This window comes from Siniperca chuatsi, linkage group LG17 (genome assembly GCF_020085105.1).
Source record: "Siniperca chuatsi isolate FFG_IHB_CAS linkage group LG17, ASM2008510v1, whole genome shotgun sequence".
In the NCBI taxonomy this organism is placed as follows: Eukaryota; Metazoa; Chordata; class Actinopteri; order Centrarchiformes; family Sinipercidae; genus Siniperca; species Siniperca chuatsi.
In genome coordinates, this window is record NC_058058.1 from 7,656,703 (window position 1) to 7,682,599 (window position 25,897).

Consider the following 25,897-nt stretch of genomic DNA (forward strand, 5'->3'; position numbering starts at 1 on the left):
AAGGGTAGTTACAGGAAGGGTAACTGGATGTTTGACTGGATACTGTTGCCATTATACAGTATAAAACTTTAGAATAAGCGTCAAAAAAAGCTGTCAGAAACAGATGCTCTACAGTAGGTAAGTGTTGTGTATTTCTCACAAATAGAAATGCTTCAGTCTTGTGGTAAAGTCCTGTTACTCATAATTTTCCAATCAGTGCTTGTATCAAGTATGACTTTTTTCCCCACATGTATCTTTATTGGGTTGTATCAAGTATGAGTTAAAGAGACCATTCAAACAGGGCTGCACTGATCACTATAATTATGACTCAGAGGCCTTTTGTCTTACAGTAATAACTAAAATACATCAGTCTGATGAGAAATCTCCCCTCCACCAGAGAGCTTAGTGCTGTGGGTTTCCCCTGTTTGTTTTTGTCTTTTTCCCGGGCATCTCAAAAACTTTACATGAAATCTGATGGACAGAAAGTTCTTGAGAAGTCTAACAATAAATTATTTGGACTTTTGATTTTCTGTGTTTTGGAGATATCGGTTGTAGAGATGTCTGCCTTCTCTCGAATATAATGGGACTATATGGCTCTCGGCTTGTGGTGCTCAAAACGCAAAAAAAATAACTCAAGATAATCCACAGACCTTGTTGTGAGCAGTTTCATGTAGGAACTATCGGTAGAAAGAAAATAGTTCCTACATGAAACTGCTCACAATCTGTGGAATATCTTGAGTAACACCAACTCAAAGTCCAATTACCAGCTTTTTCAGGAGGATCTACATGTATCACAAGGTCTTCATCATTGGATTGAGTTTGCTCAGTTGTCATGGAGACTGATCTCTTGACACGGTCAGTAGATTTCATCCAAAGAACTTTTAGGACTTCTTGTCCATGTTTATTTAAAAGTTAAGCATCAGAGTTTATTCTTGACCTTGGAAATAGTAGCTTGACAGAAGAATTCCAACTCAAGGTCTACTTACCAGCTTTTCCAGAGCTTTCAACTGTGTCAATGCTGTATGAAGTGGATCCATGAGTAGGGTCTCTTAATTTATCAAAAACATTTAGATGTGTCTAACTATGCTGGATAGTTTTTAATTTTATTTGCTAAAGTGAAACATTTAGTTTTAAATTTGATTTGTGGTACATGCTGTCAACAGTTTTAATAGGGGCCTTTTCTTCAGATGAAAGTAGTTACAATGGAAACTGCTTATCCACGGTAACGGGGCCCTTTTTTCCTGTTAAGAGATGTTGCTGCAGTGTCTTTTGTCAGTGCTTTGGGCACCACAAAAAAAATTACATTCACCTCAAACACATTTCAAAACCTGGACAAATAAAACCAAAACTATCTGCATGGCTAAATACCACTAGAAGAAATAGAGATAATTTGGGTGAACCAAATCTATAAATTTTAAGTGAAAGGAGTGACATAAACAAGTAAGAGTATCGTCCAGCATTAGTGAGGATTGCATTCTGAAAGTGCCTTCTTGTATTTTAAACACAACAAACTTTTTTAAGGTTTTAGTGCAGAGTAGCTGTTCATCCTTATCACAGACTCTATTCATGAAACAGACAATGCAGGCATGGATTTTGCGTGTTATGGAACAAACCCATCTGAGTCATGACGTGAGCTGTCTGTGTCACTCGGCCTGTGCTTGGAAAGATAAACACACACTGCTGAAACATGTTGGAGACCTGCCAGCAGCTGACGATGAGGGACAAAAGGTCGAGCTCATCACTTTAGTGAATCTTCACACAATGCTGAGAGGTATACAGATCAGAGATGGAAATCACGAATCACTGATGATTCTAGTTTGTACTTCTTTTTCCTAATTGGTTGAATCACCGTTCAAAGGCACTTAAGTTTGTACAACAGTAAGTGAATGCATCACAAATAAAATTCAATATTTCCACTAATAATATTGACTCAGCAAATTTTAAATGTAAAATGTGAATCATTAACTAAACTGTTAACAAACCACCCCAAATATGTAACACAACAGAAGTAGCTAGTTAAAGCTATTTAAATGATGAGACTACAAAGCTAGCAGTGGTGGTAGCCATTTTGAAATAGTGTGCGAACACTTCCAAGTCGGAATAACAGTAGGTTTTCCTTTTCTTCTAATTCTCCCAGTAAAACTATCTGGTAAACGTACACATAGAGTCCACAAGATTAAAAGTAAAAAGAGAAAACACATTATGACGGGTTCAGACTACATGATATCAGTCTGATGATAGCCTGACCTGACAGCCGTAGGGCGTCAGGAACAAGAATGGGCGTCAGTTTAGTGCATCATAGTGAGCGACACCTGACGCCGCATCATCCAAATTTTTTTGCCAATAGTATGACAAAAGGTGTGACATTGACCAATAGGAGCACAGAGCGCTCTTCCGTGCACAACTGTAAACATGGCGAAGTGAAAGAGGAATGATGTTGTTGGTGCTGCTATGTGGAATTGTGAAACAGAGGAAAGGTCACCGTTGTTTTTTTTTCTATTTTTTTTTAAGCTTTTCTGAACACAAGACTGCACACTGCTTCGGACTATGTTGTTTGTTTACATTCTTGCTCCCGGAAGTTGGTCCCTAGCACCTCCTTCCCAATGACATCATGCAGGTCGTGAAAGACGGCAAGCCACGATTGTTCGGACCATGTCACGGCAGAAATATATGACTCTATAATCGCCTAATCTGACGTGGTGACCATTTTAACAGACAAAAATAGTGTGTATAACAGTTAGCCACAGTTAGCAAATCATTAGCCTCAGACAGCTAAGCTAGTAGCCTAGCTTGGTTACCAACTAACAAATCAACAATTACAAAACACTTGTAATTAAAGAGTAGGCCTACATACAGATAATGCTTAAACAATGGCATTTGGGGGAGAAGACAAACAAAGTCTGTCAATATTTGCTTGGTCACAGACAAAATGGTGGATGAAACAATAAACTGTAGCTGCTATAATAGAAGTTGCTATAGCAACGGCATGTTCAACTGAAACCAACTGGTGGTGACAGAATATACAAAGTCCAAACTTCCACACAGTGGTTCCCAATCTTTTTTACTTGTGACCCCTTAATATGAAGTAATGTCTACCTACCTTGATCACAGGATAGCATAATTTTGTTTTTTCTTATTTGAACAGGGTTCCTCGGGTGGAAAAAGAGAAAAACTACCTTGAAAAGTTCTTAAAAAGGTTCCCGATTTCAAGAAAAAGGTAAATGGTGTGAAAGGGGATTTAGAAATCAACTGTCTCTGCCTTAGTCAGCCTTCCCCTACACTCTCTGAACTTGAATCACACTTACATTTGTCTCACAAACAATACTCTAAACCTTTTGGCTCAAGCACCCAAAAACTGAGTTTCTCAAGTTGCAGCTTGGCTCTGCTGCGAGTTGGGAACCTCTGGTTTAGAGAAAACCCTAAGGGACACGGTGTACTGCCAATGCCAAGTTAAGAAAGGAAATGCCACGATCTTTCCCAGGAGATAAAGGCCATTTTCTACCCCCAAATTTGCAAGGTTAACTGCTCTTGTCTGGCAGTTTGTCAGATGTGGGTTTCTGTTTCTGAGAAGAAAAGATGCACAAAATACACGCAGAAATCGAGGGTGAAATGCAAGAGCAAAGCCTCAAGCTCCGTTTGGTGAAACTTGGAGGCCTTGTGGCAGGAAGAGAGACGGAGGAGGATGCAGAAGTGGTGTGAGCTTTTAAAGATAGCCTCCTGCTATTTATATAGATCTGCGTGAGGGCATAGGCTGATTGACAGGATGACGTGCTGTAGCTTGTAGACCACAACTCTCTGTGACTTGACTAAGCACACCCTAGAATTCCACCAAAGAGCTCGCCACGCCCACAGCTGTCTACACTGCCGGGCCCCGACCATAAGTCGACCGTACTTCTCTTTCTTCTTCCTTGAGCTGCTGTGTGTTTCTCTGCGTCTTGTCAGTGTTTTATTTTTAGTGTGTTTGGTGAATACAGACAGGGATGGCGGAGCTGGAGGGCCTGGAGTTTGGGAAGTCGGACTTTGTGCTCCTGGATGAGGTGACAATGGAGCAGTTTATGGAGAATCTGAAGTTGAGGTAAGGCTCGAGATACTGTTAGATAGGAGGAAGTGAGGGTAAGAGGGTGGAAGCAGCTGGGTGTCAGAGATGCAAAAGGTAGCGCTTTATACAATCTTGATATATGAAGGAAAACAGCATGTTTCTTCAAGTCTGTTTAGTCGCCTATAAAATATGTTAAAATGAGTGTAAAATAAGATTAAGGTGTATATTGTTATACTTAACTGTCTCACAAACTTGCCAAAATTTGTCGCAATAATACTAAATCACCAAGTTGACACTATCTTTACGACTTCTCTCAAGTAAGAGGCTATTAGAGGACATAAAGATGAAACATAAAGGGAAAATTATCTCTTTTTCCCTTTATGCAAGCATGAGTCACTTCTAGCTCGCCTTTCCCGCTCACCCTCGGGGTTCAGATATAAACTTGCGGTTTAATTGATCATCACCACAATACACATACAGTGGACGTTACCGATAAAACAGCTATTCTCACCAAAAGTGTCCTACTTAATACGTAAATGTAACTTTGTTTTTCTTTTGTCTTGTCTTGTGACCTTTAGGTGTGTAATGTTTTGAGGATTTTATACTTTGTCCCTTGTCTCTGAGTCCAGACAGTGTTTTTCATGACCATTCTCACTTCCTCAGTGTCATTCGCAGAGGCATCATGTCCTCAGTTCAAACTGTGAGAAATCACACCGAAACGTCAAACAATATTAAATAAGCTCTCGATTTAGAGGAAACCCACACTTTCTCAGTTGACGTGTGCACTGCAGATGGCTCTAAATTAACATTTTTCACATAGTTACCCTGGCTTGGCATCTGTCTGCCATAGTTGGTTGGTAAATCATGTATCTGGAGTTTCATCACACAGCTTGATCAGACTTGTCTGGAGGAAGCTTTGTGCTGATATTTGCCTACTTTAATGATTCCCTGTACTTTTTCACATCTACCTATGAGTTCAGGTGTTTACATTTGCAAACTTCTGTGTTTGCATTTGCACTGTTGTCCTTTACTTGTTAGTATTGGGCTAGGAATCACCACTGTTGGGTTCTCTGTCAGCAGAATATCTTATAAACTTATAGATAGATTTCCATGAAGGTTGGTGGACAGAGAGGCCTCGGTGGTGATCCTTTTCTCGAGTTTCCACCATTACACATTTGTAGGCTTAACTGTAAAACTACCAGAGATCAAGACTTGATTGGAAAACTGAATGTGTTTTCGTTAAGGCATTAATTTAAGTGGTAGAACTGATACCTTCACTATTGATACATTCACTACAGGCAATACAGGATTTGTGCTCTTTTGAGTTCCTTCTAGCTCATATTAGATATAGTCTCACATGGACTCCTACTTGATTGGTCAGTATATATTATGAGGAACGACACTGAGGTGACTTCTCTGTTTTTTAAACAACCTTCTCAGCGACGCAGACGCAGCAATAGTCATCTATAGCTGGTGTTATAAATAGTTTAATTTATCAATGAGAAAGTGGCCTTACTGTAAATGGCCAACTGCGTGTAAATACCAGTGGGAAATTGGGTTGAGTTTACAATTAGAGATGTGACATTTCCATTGGTGGACGAAGTATTTAATATTCCTTCACTTTAGTAAAAAGTTAAAATTCCTACATTCAAAATTTCAAAAGTAAAAGTACAGAGGTGAGATAAAAGTGGTGTTTAAGTACTCTTTATTAAAAATGGCCTCTTGCAGACTGTTTATTCTAAGTTAACATGTAAATAGTATTTTAATAGCAGGTCCAAAATGACCTCATCATGCTGATATATTTAAATTGTACAATATTTATCTACAAAGTAACTTTCACTCATGTGATGGAGTAAAAATTATGTTTCCCTCTGAAATGTAGTGTAGTAAAGGTATCGAGCTGCACAAAGTGAATATAATAATAATAGTAATAAGCAGCTGAAAATTATACTTAAGGAAAGTGAGTAAATGTACTTAGTTACTTTCCTCCTGGACATTAATAAGTAATAATTACTTATAGGTTTATGCCTGTGTTTATGCCTGGCTTTTATTATTTAGATATTTAATCCAGTTTTATTGACTTAGTATCAGTGGCTGATGATGACCTCCTGAACACAAACACCTGTTAAATACTCTGTGGTCACATGATATTTCCTGACTTTACGGGCTGACAAGAACAACATGAATGATCCAGTTAACAACTGACCAATACTTTAGTTGTGTCCTCAAAATTCAGGAATAAGAAGGTCGTTTTTCTTAGCTGTATTAGGAGGAGCCTTTGAAATCAGGCAGCCTTGTCCCAACCTTTTCCCGTTATGATGTACCGTACACGTTGACCCAAATGATGCTCAGTCATCAACTCGCTTACAACAACGACTCTCTATAAAGATATACATGCAACACAAACGTTAAATAATATGCAATTTAGCCCCAAATTTTACCCCTCCCAGCTCAAAAAACCCACAAGAGATTACACAAGGCTGTGACGCCCTTTGAACCACAAGTTTCACTTCCTGCTTTCAATGTACACACACTAGTGTCACTTCCTGTCAGCTACGTAAGACATAAGAGTGGATGATCTTTTATGGAACTTTTTTCATGGGTGGTGTGAAAATGTCATGGGACATTAAATGAATGATTAAATAAATGAAATGCTTAAATACATACTATCCTACATGTACATAGTATATAGTAGGAGTACGTACACACATCATATAGTATATCCACATGTCTGCACATATAAATTATACCTGTACATGTATGTGAAGTATGCCATCAGTATGTCTGATTTTCTTTTGTTTGGACAGGTTTGAGAAGGGCCGTATCTACACCTTCATTGGAGAAGTAGTCGTCTCCGTTAACCCATACAGACAGATGGACATTTATGGCAAAGATACCATTGATGCGTACCGGGGCCGGGAGCTGTATGAAAACCCTCCTCACCTGTATGCAGTGTCTGATGCTGCATATAAGGCCATGAAGAGACGGGCCAAAGACACCTGCATCGTCATATCAGGTTTGTCTCTTAAACACTCCACAACTCAACCTCATGAGCCACAGTTCTGCATACAATCTGCTGTTTAAATTCCCTTTAAATTCAAACCTGGTCAAACAACAAATTCTTGATTCCACATGGCATAATGTTTGCTTTGAATTAATGCTGATTACACATTTGGAAACAAAACTGCTAGATGGATAAAAAAAAAAAATGGTGAGAAAACTTTGCTATTCTGAGATCCTTACCTCAGTTAATCGTAGTGTGGCGCCAGATGAAAAGCTATGTTGTTACCTGAGTCAAGACTTCAGAGGGCTCTGCTCTACATTGTCAGACTCGGCTCAGCAACCATCAGTCCAGGGCTGCAACTAACGCTTATTTTTATTACCAATTAATCGATTTTCTTGATTAGTTGATTAAACATATCAGAATATAAGGAAACATATCAACCACCTTGAGCCCAAGGTGACGTCTTTCAATGTCTTGTTTTGTCTGCCCAACAGTCAAAAACCCAAAGATACTCAGTTTACCAACATAGAAGACTACAGATCATCAAATATTCACATTTTAGAAGCTGGAAGTTTTGGCATTTTTGGTTAAAAACTTTGCTTTGTTAAAAACAAAACTCAGCTTTGGAAGATGAAGCATCTTTTAAATCACTTCTCAAAACTTAGCTTTTAAAAAAGCTTTTTATTAATGCTAGCACACTTTTATTTCCAACATGTCTTATCTGTTTTATTATAACTATTGTTTTTGTCTTATATTATTGGTGGGTGTTTTATTCTTTTTTTTTGGGGTTATTTATTAATTCAAATTAAAATTTTTCATCAGTTTATTATAATTATTATATTAAAGAGTTTCCCCTCGGGCATCAATGAAGTATTTCTGTTTCTGATTCTGATTATTGAACAATATCAATTATAAAAACTGCCAATCAATCAATAAATCAATCAATCAGCTAATCGTTTTATCTCTACATCACCTTTAACTGTCCTTTTTTGGAGCCTGTAAGTGGGGTTAGTTAGTCTCCTAGCAACAGGGTACTCAAGTCTTAACTGTTCTCCACATTTGATGTCGAAAATAGTCCCTACTTTCATTTGAAGCTTTAGGTGACTCAGCAGCTTTGAGCTTAATGTTACATGCTAAAATTTAGCATCATTTAGCAACATGCTTCACTTACAGTTCGCATGTTAACGTGCTCAACATTTAGCCTACTGCGACATGCTAACATTCACAATGCTATGTTAGCATTAGGCTAATCTCATAGTTAGCGTTAGCTGAGGTTAACGGGCATCCTGTCATTCTTGAACTGAAGTGGACAGGTGGACTCATCTTCTGGGAAGCATGAACGTTTGTAGCTTTCTCAAATAAGATAGCTTTAATTAGTGGTCGACATATTTAATCTTGAAGTGTAGGAGTCACAGCAACGCCGGTATAGTGTGGCTAAAAGGTAGCTAGCAGTAGCATAATACCTCTCAGGTAACGTCACTCTTCTACTGTATAACCTGGGTTAGGTGTCTGTCTGAATGTTTAGGTTTTGCCTTTTTTTGACACTTTACAGGGGTTAACGCTTTGATTATTGGGCCAGCATTAGGTTTTTATTAAATATTGGACATCACCTGTTAGAGTCACACACTACTGCTAACATTACAGTAATTTACAGTGAGGAAAATTTTTCAGAAAAGTTTTTTTTTTTTTACATATTTTGTTTATTCACCTAATTATTATCTAATTTTTAGGCTGTGTTTTTTGTAAATTAATAATGTTTTAGGGGTAATATCCAGTCTCTGGATAATGTTGGATATCGTTAGTAGGTTTAAGCAACTGCTAACCCTAAAATAAATTTGATAACTTTGGGTTTCGGTGGAGAGCTTTTGGTTCCCATGATGGTCTAAATGCTGTTTCACCCTGCCAGGAATAAAAATTTAGGGCGAAATACTAAATAGTATTACATAAAAATCATCAAATTAATGTTGTTAATGTTACCGGGAAAATGTTTTGCATATGGCCATTCCAGTCTTCTTCTTGGTCAAAGCACACCAGTGTCTATGCCTGTGTTGATGCTGCTTGTAACTGTACTAACACTATTACTTGTTTAGTCTATGATCATACAGTACAATATATGCATCCTCATTCATAATGCATTGTCAACAAAATACTTAGAAATCTGTCATATGTTAATTAGATTCAGCTATTCACAGCTCAGATACCACCTGCACATCATGCGTAAATATTATGCTATGCAGCTATACTGATCTGTTCATCGGTGTTGTGAAATATCTGTGTGTTTTGTGTGTCAGGTGAAAGTGGGGCAGGAAAAACAGAAGCTAGTAAATACATCATGCAGTACATTGCAGCCATCACGAACCCAAGCCAGAGGGCGGAGGTTGAGAGGTGAGTGGTGCTTTAGGTTAATAGAGCACCTTTATTCATGATGAGAGGAACATTATAGCAATACTGCAATACATCCAGATGGTTTTGTTATCAAATCCAACACAAATAAATAATTGGATCATGAGAGTATGATGTTATCATGAATCATCTCACTTTCTTCTTCTCCTCTTAACTCCATTTTTACCTCCCTAATGGTTGTTTCCCACATGTTTCCATCAATGGTTACAATGATGCGATAAATCAGCGTGAAGAATGTGCTGCTCAAATCCAACTGTGTGCTGGAGGCCTTTGGGAACGCCAAGACAAATCGCAACGACAACTCCAGCCGCTTCGGCAAGTACATGGACATCAACTTCAACTTCAACGGTGATCCCACCGGAGGGCACATCAACAACTACCTGCTGGAGAAGGTGAGGAGGGGTGGGCAGGATGATGGAGGGGCTTTGACTGCAGGCACGATACCTTCATGAGTCCAAGAAACACAAAAACAAAGTGGTTAATATGCTCTTTTAAGACATAGTGAGCCCACCTCTGAAGGAAAGTACAGAAAAGTTTTTACATTACATCTTTTCTCCTGAACATGAATGTTTCATGAGGTGATGACAAAGAGGTGTGAGGGAACAGCCATGAATAGATGTGTCTGTGAAGCCGGTGTGCTGCTGTTAATGAATGGCTCACCTGGGAGTACTTGATGCTGCTGTATTCATCCACTCTGTTAAACAACCGTCTGGTACTCAGAGCCGGTGTGAATGATGGTACCATGATTTATTTTCAGAGGGCAGAATTAACCACACTGTTTCTAAGCCGTACTGTGTCAGCATCAGCAGTGAAAGTGGTGCTGCTGTAGCTGTAGTCACACAACTGGTAATCAGTTTGGTTTGAGTGTTTGTCTTGACGAAAAAAACCCAAACTATGATACTTTAACACTGTTGGGAAAACAGCCGGTGGTGATTTTGTTGCTTATTATTTTTCTTATTTCTACAGAAAACTGGGTGGTCCATCCTTGACTGCATGTTGTCTTTTAGACATTTTGAGTGCAGCTATAGTGGAGATCTGATACATTTTCAACTGTCGGTATCGCTATATGTAAGGTTTTGGTGTCAGTCCCTCAAAATCAAGCACAGACCTTCTTTTTAGATGTACGATTTTTCATCAAAGTTCAGCAACCATCCAGGGAAAAATCTATCTTTGATTCATGAAAGTGACAGTTGACTCCAGTGCGGCCACATGACATATTTCACTTTGAGAGTTCAGAGTGTTACTTTCACTTTTTCATTTGGACTAGAAAACTTGTTTTGACCTCTTTGGAGCTCTCTTATTTGTCTTTTGTTGCCTCAAAAACTCACACACCTGATTGCTGACCTCTCTGAGAAAGGCTGCTAACTGTAAAAAATAACTCCTGGGACGCATTGGTCATCACAGAATAATTGTTTAACAGTGTAAGAGAGTCTGAGGATGGAGGTTTACTAACATAATCTGTTCTCCTGTTCAAGTCCAGGGTAGTCCAGCAGCAAGATGGGGAGAGGAACTTCCACTCATTTTACCAGGTAAGCTCCAATTTGCTGCTGCTGCAAAATATACACTGATGATGCTCTATATCACTCCCTGAACTCATTTGCTGCTCAGTGAACTTTCACATCAAGACTCAAAATAAAAAATCAAATAATAAATATTGTGGATTACCACTCCAGTAGTTCCTACACAATGATATAATCATATTGGATCTGAACTTGCATGTTTGATAATTAACAGTTACTGCGTGGAGGCTCAGATGAGATGCTGCAGTCATTTCATCTACAGAGTGATCCTGCTGTTTATATGTATACCAAAGAGGGATCAGCAACTGCCGTGAGTTTGTCGCCTTTACATTTTTAGTTAAGAGCTATTTGAAAAACAGCTATTGATATGAAATAAAACAAACTGCACAATACACACATTTGAAATAAATCATTGTACTTTCCTTGGGCATAAATCCAGATTTTTGCAATTTCTCTGCCTTTGAGAAACATAATGATGAACTTCAGCTCATGTTTTTTTTTTTGACTGATCAATTTGCCAAACCTTTTCTAATTCAAAATCCTTTTTTCCTAAGACCTCCAACAATGATCGCACAAGCCACAAAGCAGTGATGAGTGCCCTGGAAGTGATTGGCTTCTCAAAAGAGGAGATAAACTCAATTTATAAGATCCTGGCCTCCATTCTTCTGTTGGTAAGTCATAGCATGGACTGTTAGTCCAGGATTCAAATAATATGAAAATATAAAAAGTATTTTCTTCACCACCTATTTATATTTCAGATGTAGATGAGATAGAGTAAGCTGTGATTCTTGAGATCACCAGCACTAAAAGCATCAAGTAGTGATGAGATCATGGTTCTACAGTGAACTGTAATGGTCTATTTGTAATAGGGTAATATGCAGTTTGAGAGTGATGGTGAGACCGTTCAGATCGTGGGACTTGAAGCCGTGAACCACATCTCTGAGCTGACAGACACAGATGTCGACAGCGTCAGTAAGAGTCTGCTGTACCGCACTGTGGCCACCGGGGGCGGCGAGGTCATCGAGAAGGGACACACGGAGCAGGACGCCTGCTTTGGACGGGACGCTTTCTCCAAGGTGCTGTTTACTTGCTTCATTTGTTTATTTACAAATCATTCAGCCCAATTTCTTTTGACAAAACAGCTTATCTGGATGAGATTTATGCTTTATGCAGATTAATCGTCTTAGAGCTTGCCTAGGATGAGAAAATTTTGTTATCATCACTATAACATGCTTTCCTTCTAATTTTCACATTATTTTAATCTCCGGCTCTGCTAAACACACACTCTCTTATTTCCCTGCTGTAGGCTCTATATGAGAGACTTTTCGGCTGGATTGTAGGCCGCATCAACGGTGTCATTGAAGTTAAAGACTACAATCCAGTGCTCCATGGGAAAAACACAGTCATTGGTGTGCTGGATATCTACGGCTTTGAGATCTTTGACAACAACAGGTTGGCGTTGTGCTGTGAATTCTACTGTATCTCTTTATTTAAATGTGAAGAAATGAGTCATTGTTGATGATGTTGCTCAAGTGTTTGTTCCTCTGTCCAGTTTTGAACAGTTCTGTATCAACTATTGCAACGAGAAGTTGCAGCAACTCTTCATCGAGCTGATCCTCAGACAGGAACAAGGGGAATACCAGAGAGAGGGCATCACCTGGCAACATGTGAGGAACACACACAAACAATAACATTTTTCCAAGAGGTGCCATGTCCACAGGTCTTTGTCTTTGCTATTGCTCACGCAGAAAAACACCTTTGCAGATCAGTTTATACTCAGCTGTGTGATAAGTGATACGTACGTTTGTGGTAACCATGATCGCAAGTGAACAGTGTTCAGGTGTTTTTAGTTGCCTCAAACACTTGCAGATAAAATAATTTTCTCAATAAATATAATATATGAACAATTTTTTATTAAGAAAATTGTTTGAAGAAAAGTAAAATCTAAGCCACAATATATTCCGAGAAAAATGAGTTTGCTAGTGTTAAAAAGTTGCCTATGAAGTTATTTGTGGGAGATACATTTGGTGCAGATGTGACACACAAAAGCGTGCACTTGACACAATACATGCACAGACACCCAAAAGACACACAAAAGCACAAACTCACATGCAGTAACACGATTCCTAAACATCACTACATTTCCCTCTTTCTTAACAATCATGTTGTTTATACACAGATTGATTACTTCAACAACCAGATTATTGTGGACCTTGTGGAGCAGCCACACAAAGGCATCATCTCCATTTTGGACGAAGCTTGCCTCACTGTTGGTAAAGTCACAGACACGGTCTGCCTGGACAGCATGGACACCAAACTGTCCCAGCACCCCCACTACACCTCCCGCAAGGTGAGAACCGATCACAGCATCACCTGTCAGGCTTCATCTCCCATTTCTTATGTGACTCTGTTGTTCCCAAAGAGTCAAAATTTCAAGCTATCTGTAAATCGTATGAACAATAACTTCACCAGTTGTCATAGATATCCAGAAGATAATAAAAAAAACACTCTCTACCTGCTGTTGCTCAACAGGAAACTGAAAATGGTGTTAAAATTTAAAAAGGGATCTCTGAAAATGTGGCTAGAACTTAACTTAGTTAGCAGGAAGTGGTTATTTGTTGTTGATGACATATCCTCCTCAGGCTTCACTTTGAAAAACAAAAATGAGGAAATGTTATTTTCAGCTCAAACTTGAGTTGCTAACAATTGCTTTTGATCCTGTAAAACTGTAAAACTGTAAGGATGAGGTGTTGTGTGCTCGTAAGGGTTTGCAGGTTGAATCAAGAAACACGTAAGCAGAAAACCAATGAAGCCTACTGGGCTCTAGTTGTTGAAGTAAACCACTGTGAAATGGAATATGCACAATGTTCACTGAGCTGTCATGAATTCACATACTTAAAAATAAATCAATTCTAAAGTGCTGGGACTCAACAACTGGAAGTGGAAAGATAGTTTTTAGGGGTGACTGACTAAAAATGCAGATGTTAGATGTTGCCTCTTGCGTCACTTTTAAAGTTGTGGAGTTGTGTGATGATCAGGACAGAGAGTTGTTCAAAAATCTATGAGGATATTACTGGATGGCATCAACCACTAACTAATACAGTAAATAATGAGATTATACAATCAAAAATTTGTAATATTTGAGCATTTCTTCTCAAAAAGGTGCATGTTTTGGTTTGATTTTTGACTTAAAATTACTTTAAAACTTACTATAACACAGGTGCTGTTTTGTGTTGCAGTCAGTAGAGAGCAGAGTTTCTCCAATGTTTTGCCTTTCGAGTTCATAAGATGCTTTTCAAACAACAGGGGCTCCAAAATGCAGCCATCATTCCCTCCTCTTAATGCTGCCATCTGTACACTGTAAATGTCTGTAAAATACATTTAATGAGAAAATAGTTTTTTTTTTTTACTGTTGACTCTGCACTCACAGTGTCTCCCCCCTCATTTCCAGCTCAGCCCCACAGACAAAACCATGGACTTTCAGAAACACTTCCGTATTCGCCACTATGCTGGAGACGTCACGTGAGTCGCTCACACACTTGCACACAGTCATCTGCTCCATACCAGTCTGTGGCTGACAAAGTGACGGGATATTGTGCAGAGTTCATAAGTGTAAGCCATATAATCCTATTAAAAGAGGCCGGTTTATGACATTGGCAGCGGTGGATGAATTCATAGAGGCATTCCAGTGGTGTTGTTAGTGTTGTGCTCAAAGTGACAGCTTTACTGATCAGAGGTTATTGTTAATTCCCATAACAATTATCTTTAATTCTCTGAAAAGATTTTGGTTGATCCTAAGTAACATATGACAACTGGCTGTTGAAAACTATTACTTGGTGTCTGGGCTTATAACCAGAACTATGATCTTATGATCTCTGTAAATATATTCCCAGAGGTTGCAAATATCCAATACAGAATTTAGTACTAAATGTACAGGACAGAAGATCTTGGTAGTTTACAAATTCGCACTTCACAGCCCACATGTACCACTCAGTACATTTAAACTGCAATACTAACCAAGTGTGTGTTGGTGTTTACATAGGTATACAAATGGAAAATGTAGTTGCTGAATGTTGCCACGTATTCCAATAAGTGTAGGATTTCATCCACATGCGTACATATGTACTGCACATTTCATCCATGTGAAAACACATGAGGAAACTGTGTTCTTCCCTCCTCACCCACATACATAAAGTGCATTCACTAACCTGCACAGCCATGTACAATCATGTACAACACGTGGCATTGTGGAGGCAGGGAGAGGATATGCTCTCATCTGTCTTGACTTCACAGTAGTAAAATATTTCACAGAACACAAAATGTGCCATATTGCAGCTTTGATTTGTAACATTTTATGACTCATACTTTCCCTTTTCCCTCTATTTGATGGCTGATGACACCTTCACCATCTCTCCAATTGCAGGAACATGTGTTTATGTCACTTGTTAGGGCTTTATTGTGGTTGATGCAAACGTTTGTGGTTAAAACCATCCGTTCCTTTTGGTAAATTTTGCCTTTGTGAGGTAATCATAGTAAAGACAGGTAGGAAAGATTAGGTGAGATAGCTTGTAAAAGGGCCTGGACCAGATTCGAACACAAGATGTTCAGAGCCACTAGAACCGATCTTATGGGGCTGATTATATCATAAATCATATATAACACTATAAAACAGATATTTGCATATTAGGGATTTTCAGCTTTTATCCTATCCTGAAAGTACAATATTTTTTGTTTATGTTAGTGGTTGTTTGGTTTATGATTCACAGACTAGAGACAGTTTGACAGTTTGTTCAGTTTCCTTCTCCATCACTGCTCCACTTCCTTAATGTGTTCACTGGATTTAAACGTCACAGTGGCCAGATGAGGCCCCTGGCCAGCAGTCACCCATCATGGCTTTGGTTCCAGAAGATCCCCACCGCTCACGTGTACTGCCCTCAATCTAGAGAGGGGAAGGACATTAATATGTCAAGGGAACACAAAAGGAGGAGGAGGATGACAGGGACGGAGGGAGCCAGCTGATGAGACAATTTTGGCTGTGCGAGATGTAGCAGCGGCAGTAATCAAGGCGAAGTGGAGTAGGGTTTATTGAGGTTCTTTGACTCGGGGAAATCCAGACTAACACGATGTCGAACACATATCGAAACACAGAGCAATTTCATTCATCTCTGAAGCTCAAGATAGCTCTCACAGACAATTACTGCACTGTGTTTTTCCTCCTTAACCGCCTTCCCCTTCTCAAAGTTCAGTGGTGGAGGAAGTATTCAGATCCTTTACTTAAGTAAAAGTACCAATACCACACTGGTGAAATACTCCATTATAAGTAAAAGTCCTGTATGTAAATGTTAGCAGAAAAATGTACTTACAGTATCAAAGGTAAAAGTACTTAATGCAGAAAAATGTACCATGTGAAGAGTATGCCATTATATATTATATCTTACAATATTATTACTAATGCATTGATGTGTAACAGCGTTTTACTGTTGTTGGTCGAGGTGCAGCTAATTTATAACTAGTTTACATAGGGCTGTAACTAATGAGTATTTTCATTATTTCTTGATCAATCCATTAATTGTTTGGTTCGTATATCATTAGAAAACACTGAGAAATGCCCATCACAATTACCCAAAACCCAAAGTGACCCCTTCAAATGTCTTGTTTTAAATGATCGTTGCCTATTTCGTGACGGATATTTAATGTTATACAGAACTACGTATATTTTGAAACGAAGTTTTCAGGGGCTTTAAGTACAGTACTTAAGTAAATGCACATACTTACATTCCACCACTGCCAGCGTTAACATGACGGGCTGGATAAGAGCATGTGTGACAGAGCTGCAGTGGTGATGACAGATGGCCGTCCCTGTCCCTGCGTGTCCCCATCACCCTGCCTCAGCTCGTCTCAGGGCCACGTCGGGGTCGCTCCAGCTGAGCTGTCACCCCTTGTATATTGCTTCCTGGTGGCACTGGCCCCCCATCATCCCCTGTCACATCCCACCCCATCCGAGTCTATCCTTACTCTGGCTAAATATACCCTCGTCCTCGCCACCCGCTGGCCCCACCCCCTCCACTCTCACCGAACCACCACTATCACAAGCTTTGACCTACTTCGCTCCCTCCTCCCCCTCCTTCTCTTTCCTCATCCTCTTTCCTCTTTTTCTCCTCCTCCTGTACTGCAACTCTCACCTGGCTCTCTTTGCAATCCACATTTTAATTCCCTGCAGTATTTCAGCCTGCACATGCAGCACTTTGGGCAGCCATAAGATATATCATATTCCCTTACCGCACAACTTTATATTGCAAGAAATCTCACATCTTTGTCGCCTGGCTCTCTCAGTGTGTGCTTCCTTTGACCTTCTGCAATACAGCCCTCTCCTTGCACCAGCCTTGACCTTCATATATTAATATACTTTCCTCTAAATCATCCTTTTGTTTCTGGAGAGCCTTTATCTCTGCTGTCTGTCCTGTCCCAGCAGTGTGAGTGTTGTTGTGGCATGTTATTGTGTGTTCTGACTGCTCTCTCTTTTCCTTTCACACTCTGTCTCTCTTCGCCGAGCTTCCCGGGATCTGGTCAGGTGGTTTCGGCGCCCATGAGCAAAGGGGACACATCTGTCAAAGCCAGCCTCTGCTTTTTTGCCTCCAGATGTGACAGCCTAGGACACAGACAGGGCCATGCAGACGAAATGTGACATGCTGTGTGTTTGTGGTTTTGTTTGTGTGTGTGTTTGTTAGAGAAGGAGGGATGCAGAGATAATATATAGAATAAATGTGTGTGTGGAAGAGAGTGTAAGCTACTGAAGTGGTGGAAAGTAACTAAGTACACTTACTCAAGTACTGTACAACAATTTTGAGGTACTTGAATAAGGAGATTTTCCCGGACCGGACCAACATCACACAATCTCTCTGGGTGGAGTCTGCATGTCCTCCCCGTGTTACCGTGGGTTCTCTCCGGTTCTCCGGCTTCCTCCCACTTTCTAAATTGCCCGTATTGAATGAATGTGAGAGTGAATGGTTGTCTGTCCTTGTCTGTGTCTGTGTTAGCCCTGCGACGAGGTTGGCCACTGTCCAGGGTGTACCTAAGGCCCAAAGTCACTGGGATAGGCTCCAGTCACCCGCGACTACCATTTTATGTTACTTTATACTTCACTACTACAGTACATCTCAGAGGGAAAATTGTTACTTTTTATATTCCGCTACATTAATCTGACAGCTATAGTTATTTTACAGATTAAGATTTTACATAAAAATAAGCTTATAAAATACAATGTTTTCCAACCTTTTTGGCTTGTGACCTCTCTATGAGTTGTTAGCAGTTCCACCAAAGAGTGATTCCCCTCTAAACGTCTCGCATGGTTTCATTTAAATAACAGTTTGAGCTCTAAAGAGGTAAAATTTTACAATATTTCTCAAAAAAGCAATAATTAGATAAAAAGTCCCAAAAAAGGAGAACTTTTTTTCCTTTCTCTCCCATTAATCATCTCACGACCCCCAAAATGTATCTTCACCCTGGTGGGGGCTGGACTCCTAGTTTGAGAACCACTGGATTAAACTACCTGTACTATACTATCTGTATATAAAGTAGTTTCAACTCGACCAGCTACAACAGTAAAATGTTGCTTACACATTTTTGCATCAATATTAACAGTCTAATAATGTAATATAGATATATACATCACTCACAGTGGAGTGAGTACTTTTGACATTTTAAGTACATTAGCTGATAATACCAAGTAGGATTTTGAATGCAGGATGCATTTTTTATGCAAAGCATCCACGCTGTGTAAGTTATTGTTACATTGTGAGCGAGAAAGGAGAGGGAGAGTTTATTTGAGGCAACACTTACACTACAGCAGCAGGCTCCTACCCCGGGGCTGGGCGGCTTATGTAACTGTGCCTTACAGTGCGCCCGTGACCTCCCACTGATGCCTCACCCAAAACCAGCTGAGCAGTTTGAAAAAAGGCAGACAGATTAGTTTGTAGACAGTTCAGTTTGTTTTTGTTTGTTTTTTTCAAAAACGTGAACCCTGGGGAGAATTTGACCATGTTCCTAATTTGTAAATCGTCTAAGCAGCATGACTCTTGTTCTAATCCTCTTGCCTGAGGACTGTGAATCATTTGGAGCAGAGAGTGGAGTCCGTTAACGGGTAATGATAGTGACCCTTTTAGTGACACACTTACTGTTTAAACTGTGTTACTTTCTGTCTGACTTCCTTGTGATTTTAGCATCTTGACTCTTTTTCTGACATCACTTCACTCCAAGTGCTCTTCAGTGGGGCCTCCCTCCTTCCCTTGATCTACGTTTGGCCAATTACTCTTGATTACGCTCACTTTCACCCTCTACATCTATTACAGATATTCCGTCGATGGCTTTTTGGACAAAAACAAGGACATGCTTTTCCAAGATTTCAAGCGTCTCATGTACAACAGGTGCCAAACACAGTCTTTTCCAACATCATGATGCTCTTGACAGTTCAATAACTGGGTTAAGTGTATAAATTAGTTTGCACATCACTCCTCTCCTAGCCTACTTAATGACGTCCTTTTTTCGCTCTTTGCCCCCTTTTCTTGCTCCCCTCTCTCTCTCTCGTAGTGCCAACCCAGTCCTGAAGGAGATGTGGCCAGATGGTCAGCTGAGCATCACAGAGGTCACCAAGCGACCTCTGACCGCGGCCACCCTCTTCAAGAACTCCATTGTGGCCTTGGTGGATAAACTGGCCTGCAAGGTCAGTGGTTTCAACTTAAGATTGACTTCCTGTTCCCTTCCCTTCAACCCCTGGGGGAAGCTGTGGGTGGCATATGCAGTTTTTTGACTGATTAAACAGATTTTTAGGTTTATTATTTCACCACCCCAATCATTGCCATATAATGTACATAATACCTAAAAAATGCAGATATGCACTCTGCGTTTGGATAAACTGTGTGGAATAAATAGGGTAAAATGCAGTATCTACTAACAAAACGTGTTCTTTCTGCTTTTGTGTCCATTTAAACTATTTTATTTAAGAAAATATACTACTGTTGATTATTTTAGGTCATAGGAATTAAATGTATCTGTTTTGATAGGTGACTGTCTGTCTGCCTACTATTAATATTTATATTGAAATCAATATAATTTTTAAATTTAATTTAATACATTTAAATATGTCATTTAAAGGTAGCTTGCCCATGTTAGCTGAGATGGCAGTTACTGAATTTTCTTAAGGTAGTTAGCTTTTAACAGTGTAGCTGGGGGTTTTTCTCTATCGCCTCATTTAATTTTGTATAATAACTACTGTAACTGCAGTGCCATAATGTTGTTTCATCAAAATGCATACATTTAGTTTTAGCTTTAGCTAAAGCTAGATGGCGGTCTCACCAGCTAGCTAACATTTGATATAGCTCTTTTGCTGTACCTGTCTAGTTAGCTACATGCTTACTGAGTTCTGCTAAGCTAGTTAACTTTTAGCTGGGGGTTTTCTCTATCAAAACTGGATTTAGCTACTGCCTCATTTACTTATGTGGAAAAACAAACTGTATTACCAAGATTCATCAAAATGAAAAAACAAGTATCTATCAGCTAGCTTTAGGCTAGCCGTGGCTATCTCACCAGCTAGCTAACACAGTTTAATTGGCTACACAGCCAGAGTGCAGTTACTGTGGTTTGGCTTTAGTTACTGCAAGTTTGGTTGTTTGCACAAAATTAGACATTTCTATGGCATAATAATCTTTTATATGGTAAGATAGATGCCAAAATGTCACAACTCTCAGAAGTTTTGACTAAATATGTACTTATTGTGTTTTGGCTTTGTAAGGCAGAATCTGTGTCACATCAAAGTCACTGGAGGTTCGATTTTGTGATCATATTTTCATGTTGGAGTTAGTATTTAGTGCCACTGTACATCTTCCCCCCAGTTTATGCTGCTTTCATCATCAGGAAGATGCTCTGCACCAGTTTGGGCTGTTCTGGTCCCTGTAAAGCCTGAATGAGTCACAGGCTATTCTGAGGCTGCCAATGTGTCTGTGCGATGTCTCTTTCGGGAGTATGGTTCATCACCATGCATGACAAAATATGGAGCGAGAAGCAGTACGCAGCCGTAAAAGAGCAATGTGCTCTTTTTGGTGTCAGAGAGTAACAGTTTTTGTAGGTTGCTTGTTCTCATCCTGTCTGGCTGCATGTTGAGTTGGGAGGGTGGTGGGGTTGTGGTGGACCACAAAATATGCTGCTCACCTCTCCTGGCCTCATCTCACTGACTGAAGTCTGACATTTCCTGCTGTTATTTTGGGATGGCCTGTTGTCAAGCTGTAGCATCTCGTCTCGGTGTGGCTGAGGTAAAATGAAAGAAAACTCCCCTGGCAACTGTTTTTCTTTCCTTTAGGTCACATTGAAAGAGTGGATGTTTTCTTCATTTGCTGTACAGAAGCACCTGTGCCCAGTCTGCCCACCTCATTTGCACCCAATGCCCATTAATTGATTATTTTCTTAAATCTCTGCTGAACTGAGTTGAAAGTGGGGGCACACACATGCACATGCATCATTGATGTGATGGACCGTGTTGGGGAGCGCTCAGAAGGTGCTCACGTCGTTCCATCTTGTTCATCTTTCATGGACAGAGAGTTAGAGACAGTAATAACACAGCAGCCTCTGTTCTGTGACAGGATATCGTGTCCCTCAGAGATCCCTGTCAAGGTGCAGGCGTCCAGCAATAACTCCACACTGGAGGCTTTATCGTCTTCAAAGTTGTAATGTGCAGTTAAATGTGCTGTTAATAAGTAGATGTGCTGGATGTGTTATGAGGCTCAGCTGCTCACTGTAGCGTCTGTTGAAATATTCTGCAAGTCTGATTAAGGTCAGTGAACTCAGCTTGCCAGTTTTGCAGCTTGGCTGTGGCTCTGTTATAGTTTACAAGCTGAGTGTAGTTTATTTACTTGCACAGTGATGAACACAGCAGTGTTGAAAACAATGATAAAAACATACAAAAATCAAAGACAAATACAAGTTTGTGCAGGTGATAAAACAAGAGTGTTATGAAAAAATATTGCCCCAATCATACAAACACTGAGTCCAAGTGTTGGAAGTGTGCAACACTGTGTCAGTGCTGTGGCGGTACTTACTGTATCTGAAGTGTTTCATTGCATCCATACTTTAATTCCTTGCAGTATTACTTTATATTTGGTTACACTTTATTTGGATAGTCCACCTACAGATAGTTTATAGAGTATTTGTAACATTTCAACAGCTTATTAGCTGAGATTCAACATTTCAACTGTTACAACAAAATCAACTGTTTTCTGATGTTACACCACTGTGGTTAAGGTTTGGTTAGGTTTTAGGCACTACATACACCTTGTTAAGGGTATGTTCATGAATTGTCACATATAATCTGTTAAACATCTACAGAGAAAGCTAAACAGTCAAAATGTCAAAGTCAAATACTCTATAAACTATCTGTAGGCGGACTATCTAAATAAAGTGTTACTGTATATTTTTCTGTTAATCGATGCACAAGCCAGTGACAGTAATGTGATGATGTGATCCAAAGGTCATCGGACTTATGTCTTGTTTTTCAGGAGCCGTACTATGTGCGATGCATAAAGCCCAACGAGATGAAGTCTCCGGTGTTGTTTGACGACGCTCGCTGCCAGCACCAGGTGGCCTACCTCGGCCTGATGGAGAATGTGATGGTGCGCAGGGCAGGCTTTGCCTACAGGCAGCCCTACGCTCGCTTCCTGCAGCGGTAAGAGAAAATGATGCTCTATGAAGCAAAACTTCTTCAGTGTTTCAGCTCCTCCTTTTGTAAACTCCTCTGTGAGGAAGTTGAGAAAAAGTCCTGTCTTTTTTGTACTACTTCAGCAGCTAATTGTAACACCAGGGGTGTAAAATGTTCCAAACTATCCCAAGTACTCAAGCAGTTGCTACTATGATGAAATTAAATCTACTAAGGTAAAAGTTAACATTATCTTCCTTCAAATGAGTTGAAGTTTCCAAGTTACATTTAACAGTGGAGAACAATGTTGCATTCGATCTGTAAAAGGCAGAGAGGACAGAAAGTACAAACCAGATCATTTTCTTTGAGAGTGAAAGAACATTTACAAAATCAAGTAAAACTAGACTACTTTTCTGTTTTCTCTTTTTGAGACTGAAGCTGTCTTCATGGATGGCTGAGGAAAAGTTTAATACCTTATATGGGTCAAGGTCCAGAAACACTAGATCCTACACTTCCTATAATGCCATTTGATAGCTTCTTTTGTTAAACCCTTGTTGCCTGTTAAACACATACATCTTTAATAATCATCTCCATGCACCCAGTTTGTAATGCAGGCTTTGTGTCTAAATTCACTCTATGCCAAGGCCAAGATACCTGGGTGGTGTTAGTTGAATAATTTTCTTGGACTTGACAAAGCTTCTCCAGACCCACAGAAGACATTATACAACTGAGTAGTACTCCCCATGACTAGTAAATTTACCTGAACATGTAAAATTGGTGGCGTGCCCCCTTAAATAAAACCACTGCCTAAAAAGACTTTTACAGGTAAATTAAAAAGCTACTCAGTCACAATAATTAGGAGCAATTGTTCCACTTTTGTATACATAGCCAGAGATACTGAACAGCACCCTTGTTGTCATACCGAAAGCCCTGATTTCCGTTCCGCAGGTATAAAATGACATGTGAGTACACCTGGCCGAACCACCTGATGGCCACGGACAGAGAGGCCGTGGAGGCCATCGTCACCCAGCACGGTTTCCAGGACGATGTGGCGTACGGACACACCAAGCTGTTTGTGCGAACGCCGCGGTCTCTCTTCACTCTGGAACAGGAGAGAGCCGCCCTCATCCCCATCCTGGTGCTTTTCCTGCAGAAGGTCAGCCATATTAGTATTAGTGTTACTGTATTATTTGCTATCAGTGTTGTCATCAACGTCACTTTTAGTATACATCCACAGCCTCAACATGATTTGAAATTTAAAATGTCAGCTCTCTACAGCTGCTTTTAAATTCGTGCTTGTATTTTGATAAGATGTATTGATCTGCAATTGACACAGAGACCTAATTTAATGTCACGGGCAGCTCACATCATGTGATCACAGTTAATCACCCACAACATTATCTTCTCCAGTTTCAAACGCAGGCCTCTGGGTTTCGAAGTGGAGATTGCAGTTTGCCTCAGCCTCATGAATATGTGGCTCCTGGTTATGTTTGACTGAAATTCATCTGCCAGCTTGAATCCTAATTTCCTGTAACAATAATTGGGATAATGAGATCCAGAGCACAGTTACATTAAAGTCAATTACCTCACTTGCTCAATGAAGACTCTGCAGAGAAGTCTGGTTCTTTAACTGGAGCACGAGATTGTCTTCAGCTCCGTGGGACTCTCTTGTTTCTCCTTTCTCAGTTTCTGTCTTTAACATGTCCCTCTTTTTCTAAAACTCACAGGTGTGGCGTGGGGCTTTAGCTCGTATGAGGTGCCAGCGGATGAGGGCCATCTATGCAATCATGGGCTGCTATAAGCGCTACAAGGTGAAGGCCCACTTCTGGGAGGTGGAGAGGAGGTTTGCTAATGTGCGAACTATGGCCGACTATGGAAAGAGCGTGGAGTGGCCGACCCCGCCTGCAGCTCTGTCCAAGTTTCACAACATCACAGTCATTCTGCATCACAGGTCAGATCCCACAAAATGTAACTCATACACCATACCAATAACATATAATATCATATATTTACAAAATATTTAGTCTTTAAACATATTTTACTTTGAACAAACTATCAGCAAAGTGAGATTAATCCACTTGCATAAAAATAAGCTTAAATCAGTTTTGACTAAGGAATATAATTGCACTTAAATGCTTTAAAGGAATAGTTTGACATTTTGTATGGTAAATATGAAACTACAGCCAGCAGCCAGTTAGCTTAGCTTAGCATAAAGACTACAAACTAGGGGAAACAGCTAGCCTGACTCTGTCCAAAGCTAAGTCTTGAGACTTCCATTGAAAACAAGTCAAAATATTTTTCTCCCTGGCAGATTTTTTCAGTTTTTATATAGCAACTGCAGAATAACTTGAGTTATCTGGGCTGAGTGAGTGAGTTTTGCATCAACAAGGATGTGTTTTGGCACTGCAGATAAAGCCTATTTTTATCCCTCACAGACTTGAAGCTGTTCCTCCTACTGTATTGTTTTCTGTTGCACCTTTGATGTATTACTCCACCCACGTGACACGCTGTCTTGTTCTCATCCCTTGTTGTCAGGTGGTGGGCGAGGCAGATCGTGAAGAACATCCCTCCGTCTGACATGCTGGAGGTTCGGGCCAAAGTGGCGGCTCTGACTGCTCTGAGTGGAGAGAGAAAAGACTGGGGAGTCAGCAGAGCCTGGGAGAGGGACTACCTGGCCAATGTAAGAATCACACATAAACAAAAACAAAGTGGAGTCTGGGTACTCTTGAGTTCCAACAACATGTATTTTCATATTCTATCTATGATCTACTTATTCATTCATTCAGACATATTTGTGCATTTCATAATGTTCTGTCGATTGGCTGATTGTTTCAGCTCTAATTTATTTATTTTTTTGTTGACTGGAACAATACCAATATTGTTACATAAGGAGAAGTAATGCAACACATGTAATGTGTATAGAGCCCTCAGGTTAGGCTTTAAAATTCAGGTTAAAACAACTACAACAAATGTAAACAATCAAATGTATAAAACAGATCTGGTGCTTTCGATTGTATCCCATGGCCTTCCTCAGTGAATGGAACCTATTCAGGTGTCATCACGTGACCTAAGACAGGGATCTCCTCAATATATGGCCACATGTTATCATGTGACCAAAGTCCCATACTTAACATCTGAGCAAGATGAAGTTTGATGAAGAAGGCCGTGGGATTCGGTCAAAATGTCCAGAAAAAAGGGACTCTTAAGTTCTATTTTACCACAAATTCCAGTTAATCATCACAAAAAACTGTCATTCATCAGATTGTGTTTTT

General features: G+C 39.9%; 1 protein-coding gene across 2 annotated transcripts in view; it reads left to right on the forward strand.

Annotated features, from left to right (window-relative positions):
* The first annotated feature begins 3,810 nt into the window (after window positions 1-3,810).
* The window catches only part of myo1g (myosin IG), a 49,888-nt gene continuing 27,801 nt past the window's right edge, over window positions 3,811-25,897 (forward strand). The window contains exons 1-18 of one of the 2 annotated variants that reach the window (XM_044172905.1): window positions 3,811-4,054; window positions 6,826-7,034; window positions 9,314-9,407; window positions 9,652-9,817; window positions 10,901-10,954; window positions 11,160-11,255; window positions 11,500-11,616; window positions 11,815-12,021; window positions 12,252-12,397; window positions 12,498-12,612; window positions 13,125-13,295; window positions 14,397-14,467; window positions 19,294-19,368; window positions 19,532-19,664; window positions 22,489-22,655; window positions 23,574-23,781; window positions 24,353-24,576; window positions 25,161-25,305. In XM_044172905.1, the coding sequence (XP_044028840.1) occupies window positions 3,960-4,054; window positions 6,826-7,034; window positions 9,314-9,407; window positions 9,652-9,817; window positions 10,901-10,954; window positions 11,160-11,255; window positions 11,500-11,616; window positions 11,815-12,021; window positions 12,252-12,397; window positions 12,498-12,612; window positions 13,125-13,295; window positions 14,397-14,467; window positions 19,294-19,368; window positions 19,532-19,664; window positions 22,489-22,655; window positions 23,574-23,781; window positions 24,353-24,576; window positions 25,161-25,305 (2,493 nt within the window). In that variant the 5' untranslated portion in view covers window positions 3,811-3,959. Of the gene's footprint in view, window positions 4,055-6,825; window positions 7,035-8,082; window positions 8,493-9,313; window positions 9,408-9,651; window positions 9,818-10,900; window positions 10,955-11,159; window positions 11,256-11,499; window positions 11,617-11,814; window positions 12,022-12,251; window positions 12,398-12,497; window positions 12,613-13,124; window positions 13,296-14,396; window positions 14,468-19,293; window positions 19,369-19,531; window positions 19,665-22,488; window positions 22,656-23,573; window positions 23,782-24,352; window positions 24,577-25,160; window positions 25,306-25,897 lie in introns of those variants that run through there. The other variant, XM_044172906.1, reaches the window with a different exon arrangement.